We start from the raw sequence: 23,594 nt of genomic DNA, 5'->3' as shown, positions 1-23,594 counted from the left end.
ATTCCATCCCAAGGTGGAGGCTTTTATGAAATCCCAGTCCAAGAAGAAAGGTCAACCAAAACAAAAAAGAACAAAGGCCTTTTTGCTAACTGGAGAAACCGCTCCAGGGAAAATGAAAACGAAAAAGTAGTCTTTGGAAAAACCTTCAGTAAGAACCGAAGTGTTATTTCTAAAAGACAGATTTCCTCAGGAGAGAAACCATATGATTGTGTATAATGCAGAAAGACCTTCAGTCGGAAATCAGCCCTTACTTCACATCAAACAGTTCACTCAGGGGAGTAGTTGTATAAATCATTAGACTGCAAACCAAGCCTTTCTGATGCAGCAGGCTTTCATGTGCCTTTCAAGTATCAATTAATGTACCCTTCAGTGTGCAGCAGGAAAAACCACTGAGATGTTTTGCATGTGAATGATCAGACGAACTTGTGGGGATGCTAATAGGATCTCTCTTTTCTTTCCAGCAGGGGATGATCAGTGGAATGAGGGTGATGAGGAAGTGCATCAGCTACTGCCAGGGAAAGTGGAGAGTGAAGATTTGAAAGGAAACTTCAGGAACCAAGGTGGACCTAAGAGGCAGAAAAGAAGGCACATGATTGAGAAGAAAGTTAAACCCATTCATGGCCAAGGGCTGGATTTCCGTGGCCTAAGCCCCATGGTGGAGGAAGGATATAAGTGCTTGGAGTGTGGCAAGAGCTTCCTTTGTAGAACACAACTCCTTAGGCATCAAATAACACATAAACAACAAAAACCTTATAATAGCTCAGATTATGGCAAGAGATTTTCACAGAATTCAGACCGCTTTCTACACCAAAGAATTCATTCAGGAGAGAAACCATTTATCTGCACAGAAAGTGGAAGGGTGTCCTCTTGTGGAAGGAAAGGTAATACACTGTTCTCAAAACGAAGTGTAATGGAGGCACATAAATGCTTTCACTGTAGTAAGTACTTCAGATACAGATCACGGCTCCTTGTGCACCAAAAAATACACACAGGAGAAAAACCTTCTTCATCTTCAGAGTGTGGAAAGAAATTCAGTCAAAGAAGTCACCTTAAACAGCATCAAAGAACCCACACAGGAGAGAAACCTTTTGAATGCTCAGAGTGTGGAAAGAGATTCAGTCAAAGGGGCACTCTTCAACACCATCAAAGAACCCACACAGGGGAGAGACCTTTTGAATGCTCAGACTGTGGAAAGAGATTCAGTCACAGGACCAATCTTCAAAGGCATGAAAGAACCCACACAGGGGAGAAACCTTTTGAATGCTCAGAGTGTGGAAAGAGATTCAGTCAGAGGGGCACTCTTCAACACCATCAAAGAACCCACACAGGGGAGAGACCTTTTGAATGCTCAGACTGTGGAAAGAGATTCCATCAGAGTGGCACTCTTCAACACCATCAAAGAACCCACACAGGGGAGAGACCTTTTGAATGCTCAGACTGTGGACAGAGATTCAGTCACAGGACCAATCTTCAAAGGCATGAAAGAACCCACACAGGGGAGAAACCTTTTGAATGCTCAGAGTGTGGAAAGAGATTCAGTCAGAGGGGCACTCTTCAACATCATCAAAGAACCCACACAGGGGAGAAACCTTTTGAATGCTCAGACTGTGGAAAGAGATTCCATCAGAGTGGCACTCTTCAACACCATCAAAGAACCCACACAGGGGAGAGACCTTTTGAATGCTCAGACTGTGGACAGAGATTCAGTCACAGGACCAATCTTCAAAGGCATGAAAGAACCCACACAGGGGAGAAACCTTTTGAATGCTCAGAGTGTGGAAAGAGATTCAGTCAGAGGGGCACTCTTCAACACCATCAAAGAACCCACACAGGGGAGAGACCTTTTGCATGTTCAGAGTGTGGAAAAAAATTCAGTGGCAGTAGCGATCTTCAAAGGCATGAAAGAACCCACACAGGGGAGAAACCTTTTGCATGTTCAGAGTGTGGAATGAAATTCAGTCAAAGAACTCATCTTGAACGGCATCAAAGAACCCACACAGGGGAGAAAATTTTTGAATGCTCAGAGTGTGGAAAGAGATTCAGTCACAGGAGCAATCTTCAAAGGCATGAAAGAACCCACACAGGGGAGAAACCTTTTGAATGCTCGGAGTGTGGAAAGAGATTCAGTCAGAGTGGCAATCTTCAAGACCATCAGAGAACCCACACAGGGGAGAGACCTTTTGAATGCTCAGAGTGTGGGGAAAAATTCAGTGGCAGTAGCGATCTTCAAAGGCATGTAAGAACCCACACAGGGGAGAAACCTTTTGAATGCTCAGAGTGTGGAAAGAGATTCAGTCGCAGGGGCAATCTTCAAATGCATGAAAGAACCCACACAGGGGAGAAACCTTTTAAATGCTCAAAGTGTGGAAAGAGATTCAGTCAGAGTGGCACTCTTCAAGACCATCAGAGAACTCACACAGGGGAGAGACCTTTTGAATGCTCAGAGTGTGGAAAGAGATTCAGTGGCAGTAGCGGTCTTCAAAGGCATGAAAGAACCCACACAGGGGAGAAACCTTTTGAATGCTCAGAGTGTGGAAAGAGATTCAGTCAGAGTGGCACTCTTCAACACCATCAAAGAACCCACACAGGGGAGAAACCTTTTGCATGTTCAGAGTGTGGAATGAAATTCAGTCAAAGAAGTCATCTTGAACGGCATCAAAGAACCCACACAGGGGAGAAACTTTTTGAATGCTCAGAGTGTGGAAAGAGATTCAGTCGGAGTGGCACTCTTCAATTGCATCAAAGAACCCACACAGGGGAGAAACCTTTTGAATGCTCGGAGTGTGGAAAGAGATTCAGTCAGAGTGGCAATCTTCAAGACCATCAGAGAACCCACACAGGGGAGAGACCTTTTGAATGCTCAGAGTGTGGGAAAAAATTCAGTGGCAGTAGCAATCTTCAATGGCATGTAAGAACCCACACAGGGGAGAAACCTTTTGAATGCTCAGAGTGTGGAAAGAGATTCAGTCGCAGGGGCAATCTTCAAATGCATGAAAGAACCCACACAGGGGAGAAACCTTTTAAATGCTCAAAGTGTGGAAAGAGATTCAGTCAGAGTGGCACTCTTCAACACCATCAAAGAACCCACACAGGGGAGAAACCTTTTGAATGCTCAGAGTGTGGAAAGAGATTCAGTCGCAGGGGCAATCTTCAAACGCATGAAAGAACCCACACGGGGAGAAACCTTTTAAATGCTCAAAGTGTGAAAAGAGATTCAGTCAGAGTGGCACTCTTTAAGACCATCAGAGAACCCACACAGGGGAGAGATCTTTTGAATGCTCAGAGTGTGGAAAAAAATTCAGTGGCAGTAGCGATCTTCAAAGGCAAGTAAGAACCCACACAGGGGAGAAACCTTTTGAATGCTGAGACTGGAAAGAGATGCAGTCACAGTGATACTCTTCAAGGGCATCAAAGAACCCACATAGCAGTGAAATCTTTTGAATGCTCTGAGTGTGGAAAGACAGTCAGTCACAGTGGTTATCTTCAAGAGCATCAAAGAATCCATAAAAACCTTTTGAATGCTTGGATTTTTATGGTTTTATATTAATGTATTGGTGTGAAAGCTGGACTTTGAAGAAAGCTGACAGGAAGAAAGTAGATTCTTTTGAAATGTAGTGTTGGAGGAGAGTGTTATGGACACCATGGACTGCCAAAAAAACAAATCAGTGGGTTATAGATCAAATCAAGCCTGAACTGACCGTAGAAGACAAAATTACTAAACTGAGGCTATCGATAGATAGACTGTTTATTTATGGCTCTTGGCCAGATAAAACAAATTACATGCACTAAAATAGTGTTAGACAAAGGTTTACAGTCAGAGTCGTTAATCACTAATAATAATAATATAACATCCAACTTACATCTGCCATTTGGACTAGGAGACTACTCTATGGCCACGGATTTTCATTGCTGTCTTACAAAATTTTGCTACCTGAGAGGTGATTTAACTATTATCTCCTTGTAGGAGCATTTCAATCTTTTCTCTTTCCCTGTCGGGTCCCATTCTCAGTATGAGGGGCTCAATAAACTTAGAACGAGGTATTATGTAAAAGTTACAATTCAGGAGAACATGTTCAGTGGGTTCTAAATCCCCAGATTTACAGGGGCAGAGTCTCTCCACCTTGGGTATCTTCTTAAATTTCCCCTCTAGCATAGCTGCACACCTAGCCAAGGTAAAAGCCCTCTTATATTTGTTTATCTCTAAGTAACGGAGATAGGCTGCTGGAGCAAGGATAAATTTGGAGTGGGGGAGCCATAAATAGAGGCACTCTTGCTAAATCTTCTTATCACTCAATATCTTTTACCCTTTGGTTTATAGTTGACTTAGCTTGATCCCACCCTAAGTGAAGTAGTGCTAGGGGGGTGGTAAAACCCAGGTTATTTAGTTTGTCTTCAATGGCTGTTATCCACTTTGACCTAAAGGTATCACAGAGAATCAGTGGTAGAAGACCCTTAGGGTTGAAATTAATTTTTAGCCAGAGATCAAGCGAGGACAAGACAACCCTTGCCTCAACTTTCATCATGCCCGTTTCTAGACAGATCATAGCATTTGATACACATCTTGGCAATTGCAGGGCAGCTGTAAGAAACTTGGATTGCACTCGTTCAATGGGAATAAGACAAGAGGGTGGAGAGTCAAAGTGTGTGTTCCATATAACATTTGTGCTAGTTTTTGCCTGAAAAGGTTTAAGGGCGGCTGGAATATAGTGTGCCCCTTTGTTCCTGAGAAAATTTATTATTGAACGGGCTGATCTTTCCCCAAAATTGGCAACATAGGTATTATGGGCCAGCTTGGAGCCAGATGCCTGGATTGTTGTTCTAAGATATTTCAATTGGGTTACCTGTTCCAACCTATGGCCATTTATGCTCCACCTCCTATAATTAGGGCGATTACCAAAAGCCATTACTTTTGTTTTGTCATAATTAATAGTCAGGCGTTCCTTCTCACAGAACGTTCTCACTATCGTATTTTGGTCGCATTATGAGAAGACAAGAGTCACTGGAAAAGACAGTCATGCTAGAAAAAGTTGAGGGCAGCAGGAAAAGTGAAAAACTCAACAAGAGACGGATTGACTCAATAAAGGAAGCCACAGCCTTCAATTTACAAGATCTGAGCAAGGTTTTCAAAGATAGGACATTTTGGTGGACTTTGATTCAGAGGGTTTCCATGAGTCAGAAGCGACTTGACGGCACTGAACACATTAAGCTGCCTTATACTGAATCAGACCTTTGGTCCATCCAAGTCAGTATTGTCTATGCAAACCAGCAGCGGCTCTAAGGGGTCTCAGGCGGAGGTCTTTCACATCACCTACTTGTTTAGTCCGGAGATGGCAGGGATTGAACCTGGGACCTTCCTCTTGCCAGGCAGAGGCTCTACCACTGAGCTACAGCCCTTCCACAAGGTTAAGACATATATGATATAGTTGCAAACTGTGGCAATTAAGGTATTAAAGCTTTCAATTCTTTGTGAGAGCTTGGTAATTGTTGACACTTGCTGAAGCCTAAAGAGATTTGAAAACAGTGAAGTCGGCTGTAATCTGGGCGTGTTGCCAACTAGTGTTCAGCTGGACCTCTAAATGTAAACAATAGATAACAAGGAAATAAGGGGACATATTTACATTTGGGGGGTAATTGGATTTCATTGTTCCATTATATGGGCATCTTTTTGGCCTTTGGAGTCTGACATCAGCGTGCTATTGAGTGCATGATTGTGGTGATTGTGTTCTGTGGTTGGCATGTCACACTGGGATATCTGCTTTAGGGTGTGAAGCTTTTGAAGAAAAACTTTAAACATGCTTTGAGATTGCATATTCTTGACAATTTTCTGTGTAGCCTATTCATCTGACAGGGGTTGCAAGGCATGGGAAGATTGGAGATGAATGCTTAATGGGAAGAAATTTTTATTTGATTTATGTTCAGTATGTTTGATGTGTGGGAGAGATTTGATGAGAAAGTACTCTAGGTGAGGTCAAACCAGAGCAGAGTACAGCGATACCATCACTTCATGTGATCTGGCCACTATACTTCTGTTGATGCAGCCCAAGATCGCATTTGCCTTTTTAGCTACCGCTTCACACTGCTGACTCATGTTCAGTGTTTGGTCTAAGACCCCAAGATCCTTTTCTCACACACTACTGCTAAGACAAGTCTCCCCCATCCTATGATTATGCATTTGATTTTTCTACCTAAATACACAACTTTACATTTATCTCGGTTGAAATGCATTTTATTGGTTTTAGTCCAGTTCTCTAGCCTGTCAAGATCATTCTGTATCGCTTTTTCTGGCTCTGGACCTTCACTCTGTTTATTTATTTTCTAGTCTATTGTGGTCCTTTTCCTTATTAAACCGAAGGCTATGGTCAATGGCACTTAAAGCCAAGCAAGCTAAACAAAGCTAATCTTAGTTGGTTCTTGTAGGTTATCCGGGCTGTGTAACCGTGGTCTTGGTATTTTCTTTCCTGACGTTTCGCCAGCAGCTGTGGCAGGCATCTTCAGAGGAGTAACACTGAAGGGCAGTGTCTCTCAGTGTCAAGTGTGTAGGAAGAGTAATATATAGTCAGAAAGGGGTTGGGTTTGAGCTGAATCATTGTCCTGCAAAAAGTAACGTAAGTATCAAGATAATGTGCTAATAAGGGTGTGGTATGTTAATATGGAACCATTGTATCCTGAAGTGATCTGTTAATGCGTGAAGTCCAAAGCTAATCTGCATGGCTATTGTTAACTGTAGTCTTTGTTAGTCTGGAGGTTTTCAAGACGGGAAGCCAAGCCTTATTCATTCTTAAACTCTCTTCTTTTCTGTTAAAGTTGTACTGATGTTTATGAATTTCAATGGCTTCTCTATGCAATCTGACAAAATAGTTGGTAGAACTGTCCAGTCTTTCAGTGTCTTGGAATAAGACCCTGTGTCCTGTTTGTGTCAGTCCATGTTCAGCATGTTCACTTGCTGCTGTCTTAATAACTAATCTTAGTTGTTTAGACAGAAGCAAGTGGGAGAGAGTGAGAGATAAACAAAGCAACGTTAAACACCAGTAAGGCCGAAACATCAAAGGCTTCAAGTGTAAGCTTGAATTTAAGAACAACGGTGAATGGAAAAATGTCTTTGAAAAGGCAAAGGAGGAATTCAGACTCACCGCTATCCTCATAAAGACTTGGGAAGCAGCTGCCACTTTGGAGCTTGCCTTAGTTTGCCTCAGTTTTCTTCTCCCCCTCCCCACTCCACCGTGCCATTCTCTGAGATGGCATAATCTAATGGGTCACCCTGTGTGAAGTTATTTCACAGTGGCCCCATTGAGCTCCTCAGGCGTCTCTGATGGTCCAGCTGAAGTCCAGGTCAGTCTCTCCTGGTTTGGGCACTGGTCCTCATGGGAAAGATGGGAAGCTTTTAACAATTTCTCTGCAGCACCAAAAGAGTTAAACTGACAGGAGCTGTTTGCTAGAGAGGCAAAACAAGGAGTGGGGGGAAATGAAAAGAGGAATGGCTCCTTTCCTGCGACTGGAAAAGGTTTTGCTTTTACATTGCCAAAGAGAATAGGAAGGGCTTCAAGGCATAAAGAAAAAGCCTTGCAGCCGTCTTGCTGGAAGGTTTACTTTGAAGTAAGTCATTGGGAGATAAGCTTTTAGATCTTGGAAGGGAGAAAGGCAGGGATCATTCTCAGCCAGGATGTTCGTGGGGTTGCCAACTCCCAGAGGGCAAATTCCTGGACATTTGGGGGTGGATTCTGAGAAAGGCTGGGTTTGGGGGGGGGTGAGTCAGTGGTGTGTAATGCTATTGAGTCCACCCTCCAATGCAGCCATTTTCTCCAGGGGAAACTGATCTCTGTCACCTGGCTGTAATTTTGGAAAAACATCAGGCCCACCTGGACATTGTCAACTCAGGCAGCAGTTTTGCTCCACTGTCCAAGTGGAGTTTGGTATTTTTTATTTTGGGTGGAGGGGCTATTCTCAGCATCTTTCAGCACAATAAAAGTTAAATGTTGCTGGTCATTAAAAAAACACCAAAAAAAACCCAAAAACTTTTTTTTTTTAGTTTGATGCGTAAAAATGGGCATGGGGGAAGGGAACTTCTGCCTGCATTTAAATCAACTGCAGCCCCATCCTAAGACCCCGATGCTTATGGGGCCGGGCTGTGAGCCGGTGTCCAAGGCCTGCCCAGAAGAGGAGAGGAAAATTTTTAAAAGTTTTTTGCCAAGGTCCAGACATGCCACAACCTGTTTCCATGGAAACACCACCAACGCCCATGTCAGCTCTTGGCCCATCGCACCAGAAACCACAACAGAGACAGACAGGTCCAAAGAAGATGGCTTTACTGGTCAAATAGGTATTACAGAGCATGAAGGGAAAGGTGACAGCAATGAGCTCGCTGTCGAACACTCAGCAGTATAAAGGCAAGGATATTTGCAAGTGATTACAGAACACAAACATAGCTGCTGTTCCCAGGACTGTTCCCAGAGCTTCAAACAGGCATTGGTATGCAGGGTTGTCCTTGAGCTTAGTCAGTGATAGAAACGAAAGCAAAACAAAGTGTCTGAGATACAGTAACTGAGTAACTGAGATACAGGCCTGACATCCTGCCCCCCTTAAGGCCCCCTCCCTCCTTGCAAGGGGGATGGCTTATCCGGGTAGGTGGTGTGAAAGGCGTTTACTATGCGGGGGGCGGAGACATCTTGTGCACGCACCCATTCGTCATAGGCAGGGGGGAAGTGTTTCCAGCGACTTAGGTATTGCAGTGATCCATGGTGTATACGTGAATCCAGGATCTTGGACACCTCAAAATGTTCCCCCCCTCCCACCACCACTGGTTGTTCGGGAGGCGGATCTGGATGCCAGTCCGAGGAGGCGACATGGGGTTTCAGGAGACTGACATGGAAGACGGGGTGGATACGCCTCAAGGTTTTGGGGAGAGTCAATTCCACGGCGACAGGGTTAATGATCCGGGCGATAGGAAATGGGCCAATGTACTTGGCACTGAGTTTGTGACAAGGACGAGTGGAGCGCATATTTCTGGTGGAAAGATATACTAAGTCCCCAACTTGGAAGTCCTTACTGGGGGAGCGATGCTTATCAGCTTGTGCTTTATACTTGCGTTTGGCTCGGTCCAGGTTGCTAATCAGCCAGGGCCAAGTAGTACGGAGGGCATGCGCCCATGAGGCGACATCAGGATCCCCCTCCCCCTAAGGCCCTTCCACAGGGGCAATAGGACCGAAGTCCTGACCATACACAGCATAGAAAGGGCTGAAACCAGTAGATTGATGCACAGCATTATTATAAGCATATTCTGCAAAAGGTAACAGCTCTACCCAGTCATCTTGGTGATAATTGACATAACAACGCAAATAGCATTCCAGTACAGCATTGACACGTTCAGTTTGCCCATCCGTTTGAGGATGGTAAGCACTAGACAACCCTTGCTCCACCCCCACTAACTTGAGAAAAGCTTTCCAAAATTTAGCAACAAAACTACTCCCGCGGTCGCAGATTATCTTGCGCGGAAACGAATGTAGCCGAAAGACATGTGACAGGAAGAGGCGGGCCAACCTGGGGGCGGAGGGAATACCCGCTAAAAGAACCAAATGTACCTGTTTGGAAAATAAATCAGTAACAACCCATAGTACAGTTCTGCCCCCGCTAAGGGGGAGATCCGTCATGAAATCCATGGCAATCACTTCCCAGGGTTTACTGGGAATTTCCAGCGGCTGCAGTAGTCCTGGGGGTTTGCCTTGAGAACGTTTGACTGTGGCACAGATAGGGCAGCTGCGAATGAAGGAGTCCACATCAGAACGCATTCCCCCCCCACCAAAACTGTCTGCGCAACAGATGAAGAGTTTTCAGGAACCCGAAGTGTCCCGCTGTTTTAGCTCCATGGGCTAACTGTAGAACTTCTCTTCGAAGTATTTTAGGCACGTATAGTTTTGAGTCTTTGTACCAACAACCACCTTGCTCGAGTACACCTTGGGGCAAGGTTTGGGCAGTACGTTCGGCTAGGCACTGAGCCCGAAGGGAGTCCAGGAAGGTATTGGAGATGATCACCCCCTCTCCGTTTGTGGGAGAGGGTGAAGCAGGAGCTGGTGGGGGGGGGAGGAGAGGCTGGTTGCTGTGGAGCGCTGGATACAGGTGGCGCAAGGGGGACAGGTGAGGGAGCCTGCTGGTTGGGACTGGATACTTTGTCAGCTACGGTATGGTTCCCCTGCTGGAGCCAGGTTTGGGCCCAGGTTTGCACGACCAGTAGGGGTAGGGCTTCCCTTTGCGCCGGGGTAAACAACGAGTCTGTCGGCCGATCACGTTTTATTGGGTATTGAGGCAACCGGGATAGGGCATCTGCAAGCACGTTCTGTTTCCCGGGCACATGTTTGAGAACAAAACGAAATTGAGCAAAGAAGTCCGCCCAACGCTGTTGTTTTGCGGACAATTTATGGGTCCCCGTGAGGGCAGCTAGATTCTTGTGATCGGTCCAAACTTCAAAGGGGATCCCGGACCCCTCCAGAAATTGCCTCCACAGCGTAAGGGCATGGTGGACGGCTGATGCTTCCTTTTCCCAAATGGGCCAGTTTAGTTGGGAATGTGCAGACTTCTTGGAGAAGTAGGCACAGGGGTGCAGGAGACCGTCCGGTCCTCTCTGGAGTAGGCCCCCCCCCCATGGCTAATTCAGACGCATTGACCTGCACAATAAACATTTGGTTCGGATCTGGGTGCTGCAGGACCGGTTCAGAAGTGAAAAGCCGTTTGAGGGCTACAAAGGCAGATTGGCATTGATCAGTCCACAGTATTTTGGCCGAGGGCAACGTTGCAGAAATCCCTTTACCCTTCGTTTTCAGGAGGTCAGTGATTGGCAGCGCCACTTGAGCAAAATTGGGAATGAAACCGCGGTAGAAGTTAGCAAAGCCCAGAAATTGCTGTACTTGTTTGCGGGTAGAGGGCGGAGTCCAGTCAAGTACCGATTGGACTTTAGTGGGGTCCATGCTAAGGCCACGATGAGAGATTATGTACCCCAAAAACGTTATCTGCTTTTGGTGAAATTCGCATTTAGATAGTTTCGCATAGAGCTGGTGGTTACGCAGTCGTTGCAAAACCTCTCTGACCAGAACAACATGTTCCTCCATGGTTTTCGAATAAATAAGAATATCATCCAAATAAACTACCACGCCGCGGTACAGTAAATCATGGAGGATTTCATTGATGAGTTGCATGAAGACCCCCGGGCCCCCCTTCAATCCGAAAGGCATCACAAGAAATTCATACATTCCGAAACAGCTAGAGAAGGCAGTGAGGGGTTAGTCCCCTCACGAATACGGACGCGATAATAAGCTTCCACCAAGTCCAACTTGGAGAAAACGCGACCCTCCTGTAATTGCCCCATGATATCTGAGATCAACGGTATGGGGTAGGCGTTGGCTTGGGTAACTGCATTAAGTTTTTGGAAGTCAATGCATAAACGCAGGTCACCCTCCTTTTTCCGGACAAAGAACGCTGGGGCTGAGTTGGGAGCGTTCGATGGCCGAATGAACCCTCGAGCGAGATTTCTGTCCAAAAAGTCCCGTAACACAGCGCGTTCGGAAACGCTCATGGGGTAAATCTTGCTTTTAGTCAGTGTGCAGTCTTTAACTACTTCAATGGCACAGTCAGTGGTACGATGGGGGGGCAAGGCGTCACATTCTTTAATATCAAAGACATCAGCAAAGTCTCTGTAGGCATCGGGCAAAGGCGGTGGCGATGCGGCATCGGAGGTTAAAGCCAGAGTGGGTGGAGACGTCACTGCGACTCATCGGTGCTGTTCACACATAGGATTGGTAAAGGAAATAGTATCCGTTTCCCAGTCTATATAAGGACTATGGCCTTTGAGCCAATTAATCCCTAGGACAATTTCAAACCGAATGGGGGCTATGGTAAAGTCTATTTGTTCCCAATGGGAACCTATACCCATCGCTACTCCCTGTGTGCGATGATCGACTGGTCCCCCCTTAAAAGGGCTACCATCCATCTGGGCAAATTGGACGGGAGCGGGTAACGCCTCGGACTTGACTTTGAGAGCTGCGAATGTGGTTTCACTAATTAAAGTGAAACCGCAGCCAGAGTCAATAAGTGCCTTGACAGGCAGTTGGGGACCCCCTTGATAGTGTTGCAACACTGCGTCCACATACACCATATTTTCTACTTCTCTCACCTTCATCGGTTTCGTGGGTTTTGCAGAAGAAACTGCGGGGGTCTGCGGGGACGTTCCATTCACCGCAGCCTGTGACCGGTTATTTGACAGGTCACGAGGCGAGTCCAGGTTTAGCGCTGAGGTAACCTGGAGATGATCCCCGTCCGAAGATGGAGAATTGTCCCCCGCTGGGGCACTTGTAATCCGAGACCCGGAGGGGTCTGTAGAAGTAGGAAGATCGGGAGAGTCTCTGAAATGAAGTGCAGAGGGTGTGAGCCGTCCCGGCGTTGTACTGCGGGCGGCCGCGGCGCCTCCGCGTTGAGGTCGTCCCCGGTTTTGTGACAGGTCAGGAAGCGAGTCCAGGGTTAACGCTGGGGTATTCCAGGGAAGATCCCTGTCCGAAGATAGAGAATTGTCCCCCACTGGGGCACTTGTAATCCGGGACCCGGAGGGGTCTGCAGAAGTAGGAAGTGCAGAGGGTGTGGGCCGTCCTGGTGCTGTACTGCGGGTGATCGCGGTGCCTCTGCGTTGAGGTCGTCCCCGAGCTCGGGGTGGTGCGTTCGGTCGAGGGAATTCCAGGCGTTGAGGACATGGAGAAACGAAGTGGTCCATAGCGCCGCGAACGAGACAGGCCCCCCTTTGGAATTGGGACTCGTGATCCTGAGGGGGTCGTGCTGATCTCCGCTGGCAGGGAGCGGAAGCTGTGGGGGGATGCTTCTGGCTTCCCCTCACCTTGGGTCGCTGACGGGGTAGTATCTCTGCCGAGCCGGCAAAAGAGATCTTCAGTTTGGGTGGTCTCCATGGAACTGGAGGTAGTATGGGTGCTGGCGTAGATCCAAGGAATGGGGCCCCTGGCCTTCCTGGCGGCAGCAGGACGGGAGCTCCGGGGTCTCCTGGCGCCACAGGCACTGCTGGAGTTACTGGCAACACGGGCGCTCCGCCCAAAGGTGCTGCAGGTTGCTGCGGTTGAACCTGATCAGGAGTCCCTGGTTGTGGAGCTGGGGCCGAGCCATCCGGTACGGCTTGTATCTGCTGCAAGCAGTCGTTGTCGTGAAGCAAAAGGTGCATTTGATCCTGCAAGTGGGCCACTCGGTTTATGTGTTCCCGTTTGTGCTGTCGGAGCATATCCTCGCCTGCATCACCTAAGCGACGAGGCTGATTTGGACGTTTGCAGCCCAGAGAGTTTCCTCATAGTGCAAGTCCTCTTTGACCCCCTTACGATCCGCCAAAACTTGATCCGCTTCAAGTTTGGTGGTCAGTGCCGTGGTAACTAGTGGCAGAGCCTCCTGCTCCCATGCCGAAATAGGTCCGGCTTGATCCGGAAGATCCAGTCGCGGCTGGACCTGAACCACTAAGGTCGCTGCGCTGACACCACAGACGGGGGTTGACAGCTTAGCAATCCCGGCCATTGAAGTGGTGGTCGAGGTCATTCCGTGGAAGAGAGCAACCATCCGTTTCGCCAGTGCTTTTGGCCCGGCTCCGCACACCCGGGCCAGTCGAGCATCCTCCACTAGACAATCTGACGCTAGGAGGTCGTGGCGGGCGCTGGCCTCAGCGCTGCACCCGTACAAGTCCAGTCAGGCGGCTACGTTCCACGTCTGCCCGATGAACGTTGTCTAGGGCGTCCTCAAAGGAAGGTATCAAGGATGAGACCCTTCCAGGGCTCCGGCGAGGAACTGGCTACCCGGGGAACAGATCCACCGGGACCGGGGCGAACCACACGGGGCTCCAGCCACGGTAAACTCACTCGGAGAGCTCTGTTTTAGCTCCCATCCGAGTGGTAGGCGAACCCTCCTGGGCTCCAGCCTGACTGATGAGAAGGGTGATGGGATTGCTGTCACAATGTCAGCTCTTGGCCCATCGCACCAGAAACCACAACAGAGACAGACAGGTCCAAAGAAGATGGCTTTACTGGTCAAATAGGTATTACAGAGCATGAAGGGAAAGGTGACAGCAATGAGCTCGTTGTCTAACACTCAGCAGTATAAAGGCAAGGATATTTGCAAGTGATTACAGAACACAAACATAGCTGCTGTTCCCAGGACTGTTCCCAGAGCTTCAAACAGGCATTGGTATGCAGGGTTGTCCCTGAGCTTAGTCAGTGATAGAAACGAAAGCAAAACAAAGTGTCTGAGATACAGTAACTGAGTAACTGAGATACAGGCCTGACAGCCCACCAATCATTGCATGAGGTGACTCCAGGCTGTGCACCTTTGCAGCCAGAACGTTTATGGGGCTGCCAACTCCCACTGGGCAAATTCCTTGACAGAATGATGTAAGCTGTGTTGGGTCCCCACTGGGGAGAATGGAAGGACTTAAATGAATTAAGGAAGTAAATAAAACGAGGAGAGAATTAGGGAGTTGGGTTTGTTTAGTCTGGAGAAGAGAAGGTTGAGGGGAGACGTGATAGCCATGTTTAAATATTTGAAGGGATGTCATGTTGATGAGGGAACTAGCTTGTTCTCTGTTGCTCCAGAGACTGGGACACGGAGGAATGGATTTAAACTAATCGAAAAGCGATTCCACCTAAACATTAGGAAGAACTTCCTGATGGTGAGGGCGGTTCGATGGTGGAATGCGCTACCTCGGAGGGTGGTGGAGTCCCCTTCTTTGGAGGTCTTTAAGCAGAGGCTGGATGGCCATCTGTCGGGAGTGCTTTGATTGTGGGATCCTGCCTTGCGGGGCGAGGGTTGGGGTCACTGGGGATGTGGGGGGAGGTAGTTGTTAATTTCCTGCATTGGGCAGGGGGTTGGACTAGATGACCCTGGTGGTCCCTTCCAACTCTATGATTCTATATCGGAAATGGCTCCAAGTGACTCTTTTGCGAATCCTGATTGGGCCAATACCCGTCTGGAAACCAAATTCCAAGTAGACAAATCCAAGAACAAATCTACCGCACAACCTGGGGCAGACCGGGAAACGAGGTACTGCGTAGTGAGGTCTTTGCACGGTTTCCTGCACCAGGATGAACAGAGATCCAGAGGACAAGGGATGGCCTTCATGGATCCCAACATCTTGTGAATGTTAACAAGGGGAGCTGGATTCAAATGATCCCTAAACGGATCAGGCGTCCTTGAGTTTTCTAGTGTCTTGGCTCTTTTTCTACCAACCTCCGAATCAGACCACCTCGGGCTGGGTATATCAGGGAGGGGGGCTTCCCGTTTCTAGGAGAAAGGTACCTCTGCGGCCAGCCCCCCTTCCTCGAGGCCCCAAGAAGCCTGTTGAATCTGTGTCGGGGAACAGGGGGGCTGGATCCTGCTTGGGGAGGGGCTTCAAAGGAGGGGGAGAGAGAGGGTTGCCAACCTCCAGGTACTAGCTGGAGACCTGCCATTACAGCTGATCTCCAGCTGATAGGGATCAGTCCCCCTGGAGGAGGATATGGCTGCTGTGGCCATTGGACTCTGGCGTTGAAGTCCCTCCCCTCCCCAAACCCCTCCCCAAAAACCTGCCGCCGGTGGCGAAGGGGGACCTGGCAACCCTATGTGTAGAGAAGGGCTTCAACTCGTCTTTCCAGCGGTAATTCGGGGGGGGGTCGTCTGCCCCTTCCCCCAATGCTTCTGGTCTCCCCCAGCGACCCCTCCTCTGCCTCTCCCACCCCCCAAGCAAACGCAAAGCCCGCCTTGCCCGGGGAGACAGGAGAGGGGGGGGCGCCTGTGCTTCGCAGCCCCAACCGAGGGGCGGCGCTCGGGCGGAGGGGGGCCTCGGCTCACTGTTTCCGCCCCGCGGAAGGGCAGCGAGCCGAAAACCCTAGAGGGGCCACTTCCGGTCTTTCCCGGAGGCCGCCCGTGGGAAAGCGGCGTTTGTGGTTCTGATGCCGGAAAGCAGCGCCTCCTTCCGCGTGAGTCAAGTCAAGGGGGGCCCCGACGGTGGGTGGGTGGGTGTGGGGGACTCGAGGCCGGGAAATGTGGGGTGGGTGGAAGAGGAGCGAGGTCAGAGGTAGGCGGGCATCGATCTGGGGAAGGGAGGGAGGGAGAGAGCCCCCCTACCCGCTACCGAAAAGCCTGGGGGGGGGTCCTGCTCGGCCTGGCTCTCCTCTTTCTTCCCTCCTCTCGCCATAAGGCTCGGGGGGGGGGGAGAAATGCAGCCCCTTCCCTTCATCGTGGAGGCCTTTGCGATTGATCCAGATGGGCAGGCTGGGTGGGAGGGAGGAGCGCAGAGGCTGGGGGAGGTCACCGAGTCAAGGAAAGGCAAGGTGGGGAGGGGGCTGTGCTTGGAGGGGGAGTGTTTGGAGTCAGGCCCCCTCTCCAGGCGAGGGGGGCTGTTTGGAGAGAAGGGATCTGGGGTGGGTGGGGGTGTTAGAAGGACTCCGCATTCCTCCTTTGCACGGGAGACCTCGCAGTGTTTGACTCTGGGACCCCATGAGGACAAAAACCCAGTTTATTTCCTGGCTCAGATGTGGGGGGTGGGGGGGGAGGACAGTGTGGTGGTAAACAGGGGTTCGTGGGGGAAATAGGGACCCGAACCGTTATTTCAAGAAAACAGTTTATTCCGGCAGCTGCGACCCAGACGGCGGCCTAATGGGCAGAAATCTCTGAGTCCCGATTGTACTGAGGAAAGGATATTTATCCAAATTCCAGTTATGACGGTACATCAACATTCTGCGCATATCGGATTGTGTTACAGACGGAAAGGCGACTCAGTACAGTTGCAGTTTCATCCAGTTTCTCCTATCAATGTTTATCGTTCACTCATGACTCAACGCACTTACTTAAAGCACACAGAGAGCAATCCTGTATCTAGGTAGACATTCCTTCCCCCAGCTTCCCTAGCAGTCTGGATGCCAATTATTACCAGGAGATCTTTTGGGCCATTGTTACAACAGAATACCTCTGAATACTTTAAGGGAGAGTGTCCACAGTCCTAGAGGGACGCGTGCGTGTGTGTGTATAGGTAGGGGGGCGGCTTCCTCCCTACAGAAGGAAGGTCTTTTGGGAGGGGGAGGAATGTAAGGCCAGGGACTGTGATGCAAGACCCAAAGCATAGAAAAACAAGGGGAAGAACCCCCCAGACCCCCTCCCCCATCCCGTTCTCACACCCTGCCTTCCTAGCCCAGAAAGAGCCTCTTTGTGCAAAACCAAGAAGTCGCCAAAAATAGAAGAGTTGAGAAATTAAGACCCTCCCACAGGAGAGGTGAATAGGAAAGGGGCCTTCTAGCCACTTTAGACTGGGAAGGGGGCTGATGGACCAAGTTTCAAAAACGCCAAGAGATTTGGGGGGAGCCCCCTCTTCTGCCCCTCCTGCTGCTTGCCAGCCTGGCACCAGCAGGCCTTTCCTTCCTTCCATCTCAGGAAGAAATGCAGCTGTTTCGTTGGCTCTCTTGGAAACAGGTGAGGGAGAGCCCTCCTCCGCTTTGTCCTTCTCCCTATAGAAGTCCTGGTCCTCTGACTTGTGGGCTGCTTTTCTACTACCCTGAGTGTATGTGAGGGGAGGGGTTCACTCCAGGCTCCCCAAGATTATGAAGCAGAGTTGCAGGCTCCCTTCAGGGTCAGCAGTGCCATGTGCTGGATGGAAGAAGAGAGAGGAGGCTCTTATTTGACACGCCTGCAGACATCAGTCTCTGACCTGATTCACACAAGCAGAGGCAGTGGGCACAACCTTTCTCCTTGGAGATCTACCTTTCTATGTGTGGGGAGTTTTCCGTAATGCGAAGGACCATATGTAGTTGCAAAGTTCCGGGTTGGAATCTCCCACCTGCCCCCTTGAGCCAGACGGTCTAGTTTTAACTCCTAATTTGTGGCTATGCTCATATTTAATTTGGTAGTAAATCTGGAATGATTCAATGAAAAAAAATAGTGAGGATTCATGTAAAAAAATCACATGATTTCATGAGGATCAGTTTTAAATTAATCTCGATCTGACTTTTACCCAGTCCCCTTTTGCACCCAACTTCAACTGAGGTGCGGCATTTCTGTAATCTTTTTGGTCCAATTCCTGTCTGTATTGCACCCAAACAGGGTGTGCGTTGGGGGGGGGTGCTTCCTAAGTATGCAGAAGAGCTTGGGAATCGAAAGGAAGTGATCCTCCCCCACCCCAAGCCACCCCAGCAGTGAGGCCTGAGCATGCTTCTCACCCTCCAGGAGTCATGGAACATGGAAAGCCGTGGAGCATTATTTCAGGGGGAAAGACAAAAAAGAAGAAGAAGACTTGGTTTTTATATACCGACTTTCTCTACTACTTAAGGGAGACTCAAACTGGCTGACAATCACTTTCCCCTCCCCACAACAGACACCCTGTGAGGTAGGTTGGGCTGAGAGAGCTCTAACAGAGCTGTAACTTGCCCAAGGCCGCCAAGCTGACTTTGTGTGTAGGAGTGGGGAAACAAATCCAGTTTACCAGATTAGCCTCCACTGCTTATGTGGAGGAATGGGGAATCAAACCCGGTTGTCCAGATCAGACTCCACAGCTCCAAACCACCGCTCTTAACCACTGCACCATGCTGGCCTGGAACAGTGGACACCCCCTGATCCTAACCTCCCAATCTAGGCTCCAACCTTTGTCTACACATCAGCTCTGCAGATTGATTTTTTAGGATCTGCTCCTAAAGATATAGACTACCCTTGTGGTCCTTGTGTAACCCTGAATCCTTTGTGAAGGAGGCCAAAGAGTTGGGGTACACACAAGGGGGAAAAGGCACAATCCTCCCCCTCTCCACTCCACTGTGCCATTCTCTGAGATGGCTAAACCGGATGGGATACCCCAGGAACACAACCCTGTGCAAAGTTACTCTGTTGAGTCCCTCAATCATCTCTGATGGTGGCCCGGCTGAAGTCCAGTCTCTCCGGGTTTGGGCACTGCTCCTGATGGGAAGGACAGGAAGCTTTTAATAATTTCTGTGCAGCACTTAAAGGGCTGAACGGACAGGAGCTGTTTGCTAAAGAGGCCAAACAATTCGCCGGGGAGACGAAGAGGGAAAGGGTTTGCTTCTGCACTGCCCAAGAGAATAGGAAGGGCTTCGCAGAACAAGGGGAAAGTCTTACAGTTGGATCCTGGGAGGTTTACTTGGAAGTAAGTGATTGGGGGATAAGCTTTTACATCTTGTTAGGGAGGAAGGCTGGGATCTTTATCAGCCAGGGTGTTCATGTGGCTGCCAACTCCCAGAGGGCAAATTCCTGGACATTTGGGGTTGGATGCTGAGAAAGGCTTGTGTCTTGGGTCAGCGGCTCAGTGGAGGTATAATGCTATCAAGTCCACCCTCCAGTGCAGCCATTTTCTCCAGGGGGAACTGATCTCTGTCACCTGGTGGTAATTTTGGGATAACTTCACACCACAGCTGGAGTTTGACAACCTGGTTAGGCACCAGTTTTGCTCAACTATCCAAGCTGAGTTTGGGGTTTTTATTTGGGGAACTGGAATTCTATTCAGGTCTTTTTAATTCTGCAAACAACAAGAACACAACAGGCCTTTTGGCCCCCTGGTATCAGCCTGCTGCCCACCACGTATAGAAGGCCAGGAAGGACAAATGGCACACAAACATGTATCACTGGGAGGGTCATGGCACCCCTGCTCATCCCTGCCCTGCTCACTTGGTGCAGGCATCCGTGACCGAAGGCCAAATTCTCCCTCCTGCGCTGGGGTTTGGGTGGGAGGAGCAGCATCCTTTTGACAGGCAAGAGAGGTACAGACCCCCCCCCCCCGGGTAGCACAACAGAAAGAAACACAAGGGCACTGTCGCAGGAGGTGTGGATTCAGGTCCCGCTAATGCTTCCCCTTGTCTACCATCTCCCTGAGGCAGGGTAGCCGATGTCCACAAAGAGCCTGGAGATCGCCTGGAATTACAATGGATGAGTTTGCATGCAAAAAGTGACTCCTGTGGGAGGCGGAATCTGTGCCATTACCTCCTGCCTTCCCCTGGCTCCACCCCCAAATGTCCAGAACTTTCTCCACCTGGAGTTGGCAACCTTGTGTATTTGGCAGGGTTCCTTGCCTCCCCATTCCAGGCACAGACATATCCCTGACAAAATCCCGCTCTGTGCCAGTGTCAGATTTACAATTGCCCTACATTAGCAGGAGACCGCTGTGGCTTTGGGTGGGATTATCTCCTGACACCCTTAGTGGCCATCCCAAACCCTTAGGACGGATTGACAGAAAGTAATCAGACCCAAGCTTGTAGCGTCTTTAAAGAGCCAGAGAGAGTTAACTTTCCCGAAGAACCAAGCAGGGATATTTAAAACAGCCTGGTATGTAATTGTCAGCTAGGCTCTCTGTCGACCCCGGGTAAAAACAAGATGGTTCCCCGCACAAACAAAATGGAAATATTGTCGAAGGCTTTCACGGTCAGAGTTCAAAATGGACTTTTTTGTGCACTCCGTCCCTCCCCGTTTGCACTCGGTCCCCCGCCCGGCATCTACACCTCAATGGAGACCCGCCCGAGTAATCGCTGATCTGATACCAGTGTCAGGCTGTCTGTAAACACCTTGCTTCGCCTTGCCTTCAAGGCTGTTTTCTGGCGCAGCTGCCAATTGCTTTGCTAAGCTTAGCTTCCCAGGGTCTGAGGTCCGTGGGAGCTTGGTATTTCCAGACTGCCTCTGTAATCATATAGTTCTGTGTCTGTAATTCTCCATATAACCAAGTGTACCCCCATCCCCCTTCGTTCCTGCCTTTTGGTCTCTAAGCTCTGCTTACTTGTTACCAATAAACCAACTCTTTTGGACTTATGTCTCCTGATGTGGCTGTTGGATTTCAGTGAACACTAGTGCTTACAACCAGGTCCCGCAGAACAATGCCGGGAGCTCGGGAAAATCAGCCAGTTATTGCACGCGTTAATTTCCGGTATGCGTTGTCTTAAGTCGTTACCGGCAGTTAACTTCTGTATTGTTTCTTTGTATCAAAAACCTCCTCAATCCCATTGTATTTACCCTATATATCAGGGGTGGGGAACCTCCAACCCGCGGGCCGGATCCGGCCCGCGAGATCATTTTACCCGGCCCGCGACCCGCCTGCCGAGGCCGGGAGCTTCAGGGAGATAGCTGTTGCTAGACAGGTCCTCCTCTCGGCACTTCGGTTTTGCTGGCAGGCGGGAGCGCAGGCTTACAAAACTCAAGATGGGGGAGTTTCTCTCAAGTCTCCCTGCTTCCTGTTCCCTGCTTCCTGTTCCTAGAGAGAGAGAGAAAACATGTGCCTGGCCGGGCTGGTTCTCTCGGCAGCCCAACTGCCTGAAGGTGCTGGGGCGCCCGAACCTCGTGCCGCCATCTCCCCCCTTGCCGGCCTGCCACTGGCAGCACTGTGCCCCTCCGCCGGCTCAGTGGACTCCTATGTGGCCCCCCCTCACTCTCCCCAAAGGCCAACAGGTAAAGCGGCTCTCTGGCCATGCTGTCCCCGATCCTTCCTCCCCCTCCAAGCTCGCCTGTGACCCGTGCAGCGGGGCAACCCCCGGCCGCAACCCCACGCTGCAGCTTGAATTGGCTGGGCCGCCCAAAGCGCCTGCCGCCATTTCCCCCCTCGCCGGTTGCGTGCTGGCCGCTCCCCGGCCTGAATTTGCTGGGGCGCCCGAAGCGTGTGCCGCCGCCTCCCCCCTCACCGGTTGCAAGCTGGCTGCGCCACGGCCTGAATTTGTTTGTGCGCCTGAAGCGCCTGCCGCCTTCTCCCCCATCGCTGGCCTGCACGCTGGCCGCGCCACGGCTTGAACCCCTCGCTCTCCCCCAAGGCCAACAGGTAAAGCAGGCTCTCTGGCCATGCCATCCCCTAACCTTCCTTCCCCTCCCAGCTCGCCTGTGACCCATGTGGCGGGGCGATCCCCTGGCCACAACCCTGCTGGGGTACCCGAAACTCATGCTGCCATCTCCCCCCTTCCCCCCCTGCTTGACCCGATGGAAAAACCTTTGGACTGGACACTGTGTGCATATTGAAATGGTCTCAATCTTAGGCTGCAGCCACATTGGGACTTCATATGGATTGTTTCATTGCAGTACAAACCTTGTATAGGACATTTAGATTTGCACATATAGGATGTTAGTGTATGGTTATTGGATTTGTATGCATGTATATCTTTTGATATGAGAAGGTCTGCATTGTGGCCATTCTATCTTTAATTAAATTCAAGTTTAATTAATTAAATATAGTGTGCTAATTTTTAAGTTGATCATTTTGTGCGGCCCACAAATGATGTTATAAATATCGAAATGGCCCTTGGCAGAAAAAAGGTTCCCCACCCCTGCTATATATGTACCGACATTTCCCCATGCCTGTATTCTAGCCTTAGGTTTCTATGACTTGCTGAACTCGCTGACTTTCTGAATAAAACTTTTAACTCGCTGCAACATCTAGAGTGAAGTTCCCTTTTGCAAGAAACGCAACGTATTTCTGAGGCCTGACAGTAATATAGCTAAATGGTTTTACAAATCACAAGAGGCACTTTGGTTCTGATCCATATTGTATCTCCATTCTCTGTTTTCCTTCTAGATATCATTGCTCTCTGTCTCTCACCGCCCCCTCCCCCAGGAGAAGCATCTCTTCACAGCCAAGTGAATTCAAACATCTTTTCACAGCCAATAGAAGGGGAAGAAGATGGAAGAGCAGGACCCGGAAGGCGCAGGACCTGGCAAGAGAGAAAGGAAAGGCCCCCAGCCCATCCAAGCTGGGAATGGTGTTGAATTCTGGGAGACAGCTGTGCCAGAGAGCTGGGATCAGGAGCCCCTGAACTCAGAAGTACATTGCCGACGCTTCCGGCAGTTCCGCTACTGTGAGGCCGATGGGCCCCGAGAGGTTTGCAGCCAGCTCCATGGACTTTGCAACCACTGGCTGAAGCCAGAGAGACACACCAAGAAGCAGATCCTAGACCTGGTGATCCTGGAGCAGTTCCTGACCATCCTGCCCCAGGAAATGCAGCGCTGGGTCAGAGGATGCGGGCCAGAGACCAGTTGCCAAGCGGTGGCCCTATCCGAAGGCTACCTCCTGAGCCAGGGAGACGAGAACAGGCAGGCAGAACAGGTGAGGGCTTTTCTTTTTAGATATTCCAATTCAATCAATGATATGTGAGACCATTGGTTCTTGTAGGTTATCCGGGCTGTGTAACCGTGGTCTTGGAATTTTCTTTCCTGACGTTTCGCCAGCAACTGTGGCAGGCATCTTCAGAGTAGTAACACTGAAGGACAGTGTCTCTCAGTGTCAAGGGTGTAGGAAGAGTAATATATAGTCAGAAAGGGGTTGGGTTTGAGCTGAATCATTGTCCTGCAAAAGTAATGTGCTAATCATTGTCCTGTAAGTATCAAAATAATGTGCTAATGAGGGTATGGTATGTTAATATGGAACCATTTGTATCCTGAAGTGATCTGTTAATGTGTGAAATCCTAAGCTAATCTGCATGGCTATTATTGAATGTTGTCTTTGTTAGTCTGGAGGTTTTCAGAACAGGAAGCCAAGCCTTATTCATTCTTAAACTCTCCTCTTTTCTGTTAAAGTTGTGCTGATGTTTATGAATTTCAATGGCTTCTCTGTGCAATCTGACAAAATAGTTGGTAGA

General features: G+C 49.5%; 1 protein-coding gene across 1 annotated transcript; it reads left to right on the top strand.

Annotated features, from left to right (window-relative positions):
• Positions 1-589: 589 nt before the first annotated feature.
• On the top strand, positions 590-21,759 carry LOC130493373 (oocyte zinc finger protein XlCOF6-like). Its single transcript, XM_056867095.1, has 5 exons — positions 590-686; positions 993-1,838; positions 2,565-3,193; positions 19,669-19,751; positions 21,234-21,759. Exons 1-5 carry the CDS (start codon positions 590-592, stop codon positions 21,757-21,759), a joined length of 2,181 nt encoding a protein of 726 aa, XP_056723073.1.
• The last annotated feature ends 1,835 nt before the right edge of the window (positions 21,760-23,594 follow it).

The sequence above is a fragment of the Euleptes europaea genome, chromosome 1, assembly GCF_029931775.1.
Source record: "Euleptes europaea isolate rEulEur1 chromosome 1, rEulEur1.hap1, whole genome shotgun sequence".
Taxonomy (NCBI): domain Eukaryota; kingdom Metazoa; phylum Chordata; class Lepidosauria; order Squamata; family Sphaerodactylidae; genus Euleptes; species Euleptes europaea.
Note: the sequence above shows the minus strand (reverse complement) of the source record. Positions and strands in the feature narration are given on the sequence as shown.

Bases quoted from the DNA above. Each gene is read 5' to 3' on its own strand.
- LOC130493373 (XM_056867095.1), top strand. From the start codon at position 590: ATGATTGAGAAGAAAGTTAAACCCATTCATGGCCAAGGGCTGGATTTC. The intron at 687-992 runs GCAAGAGCTTCC...AAATACACACAG, and splicing joins ATATAAGTGCTTGGAGTGTG to GAGAAAAACCTTCTTCATCT. The intron at 1,839-2,564 runs GACCTTTTGCAT...GTGGCACTCTTC, and splicing joins AAGAACCCACACAGGGGAGA to AACACCATCAAAGAACCCAC.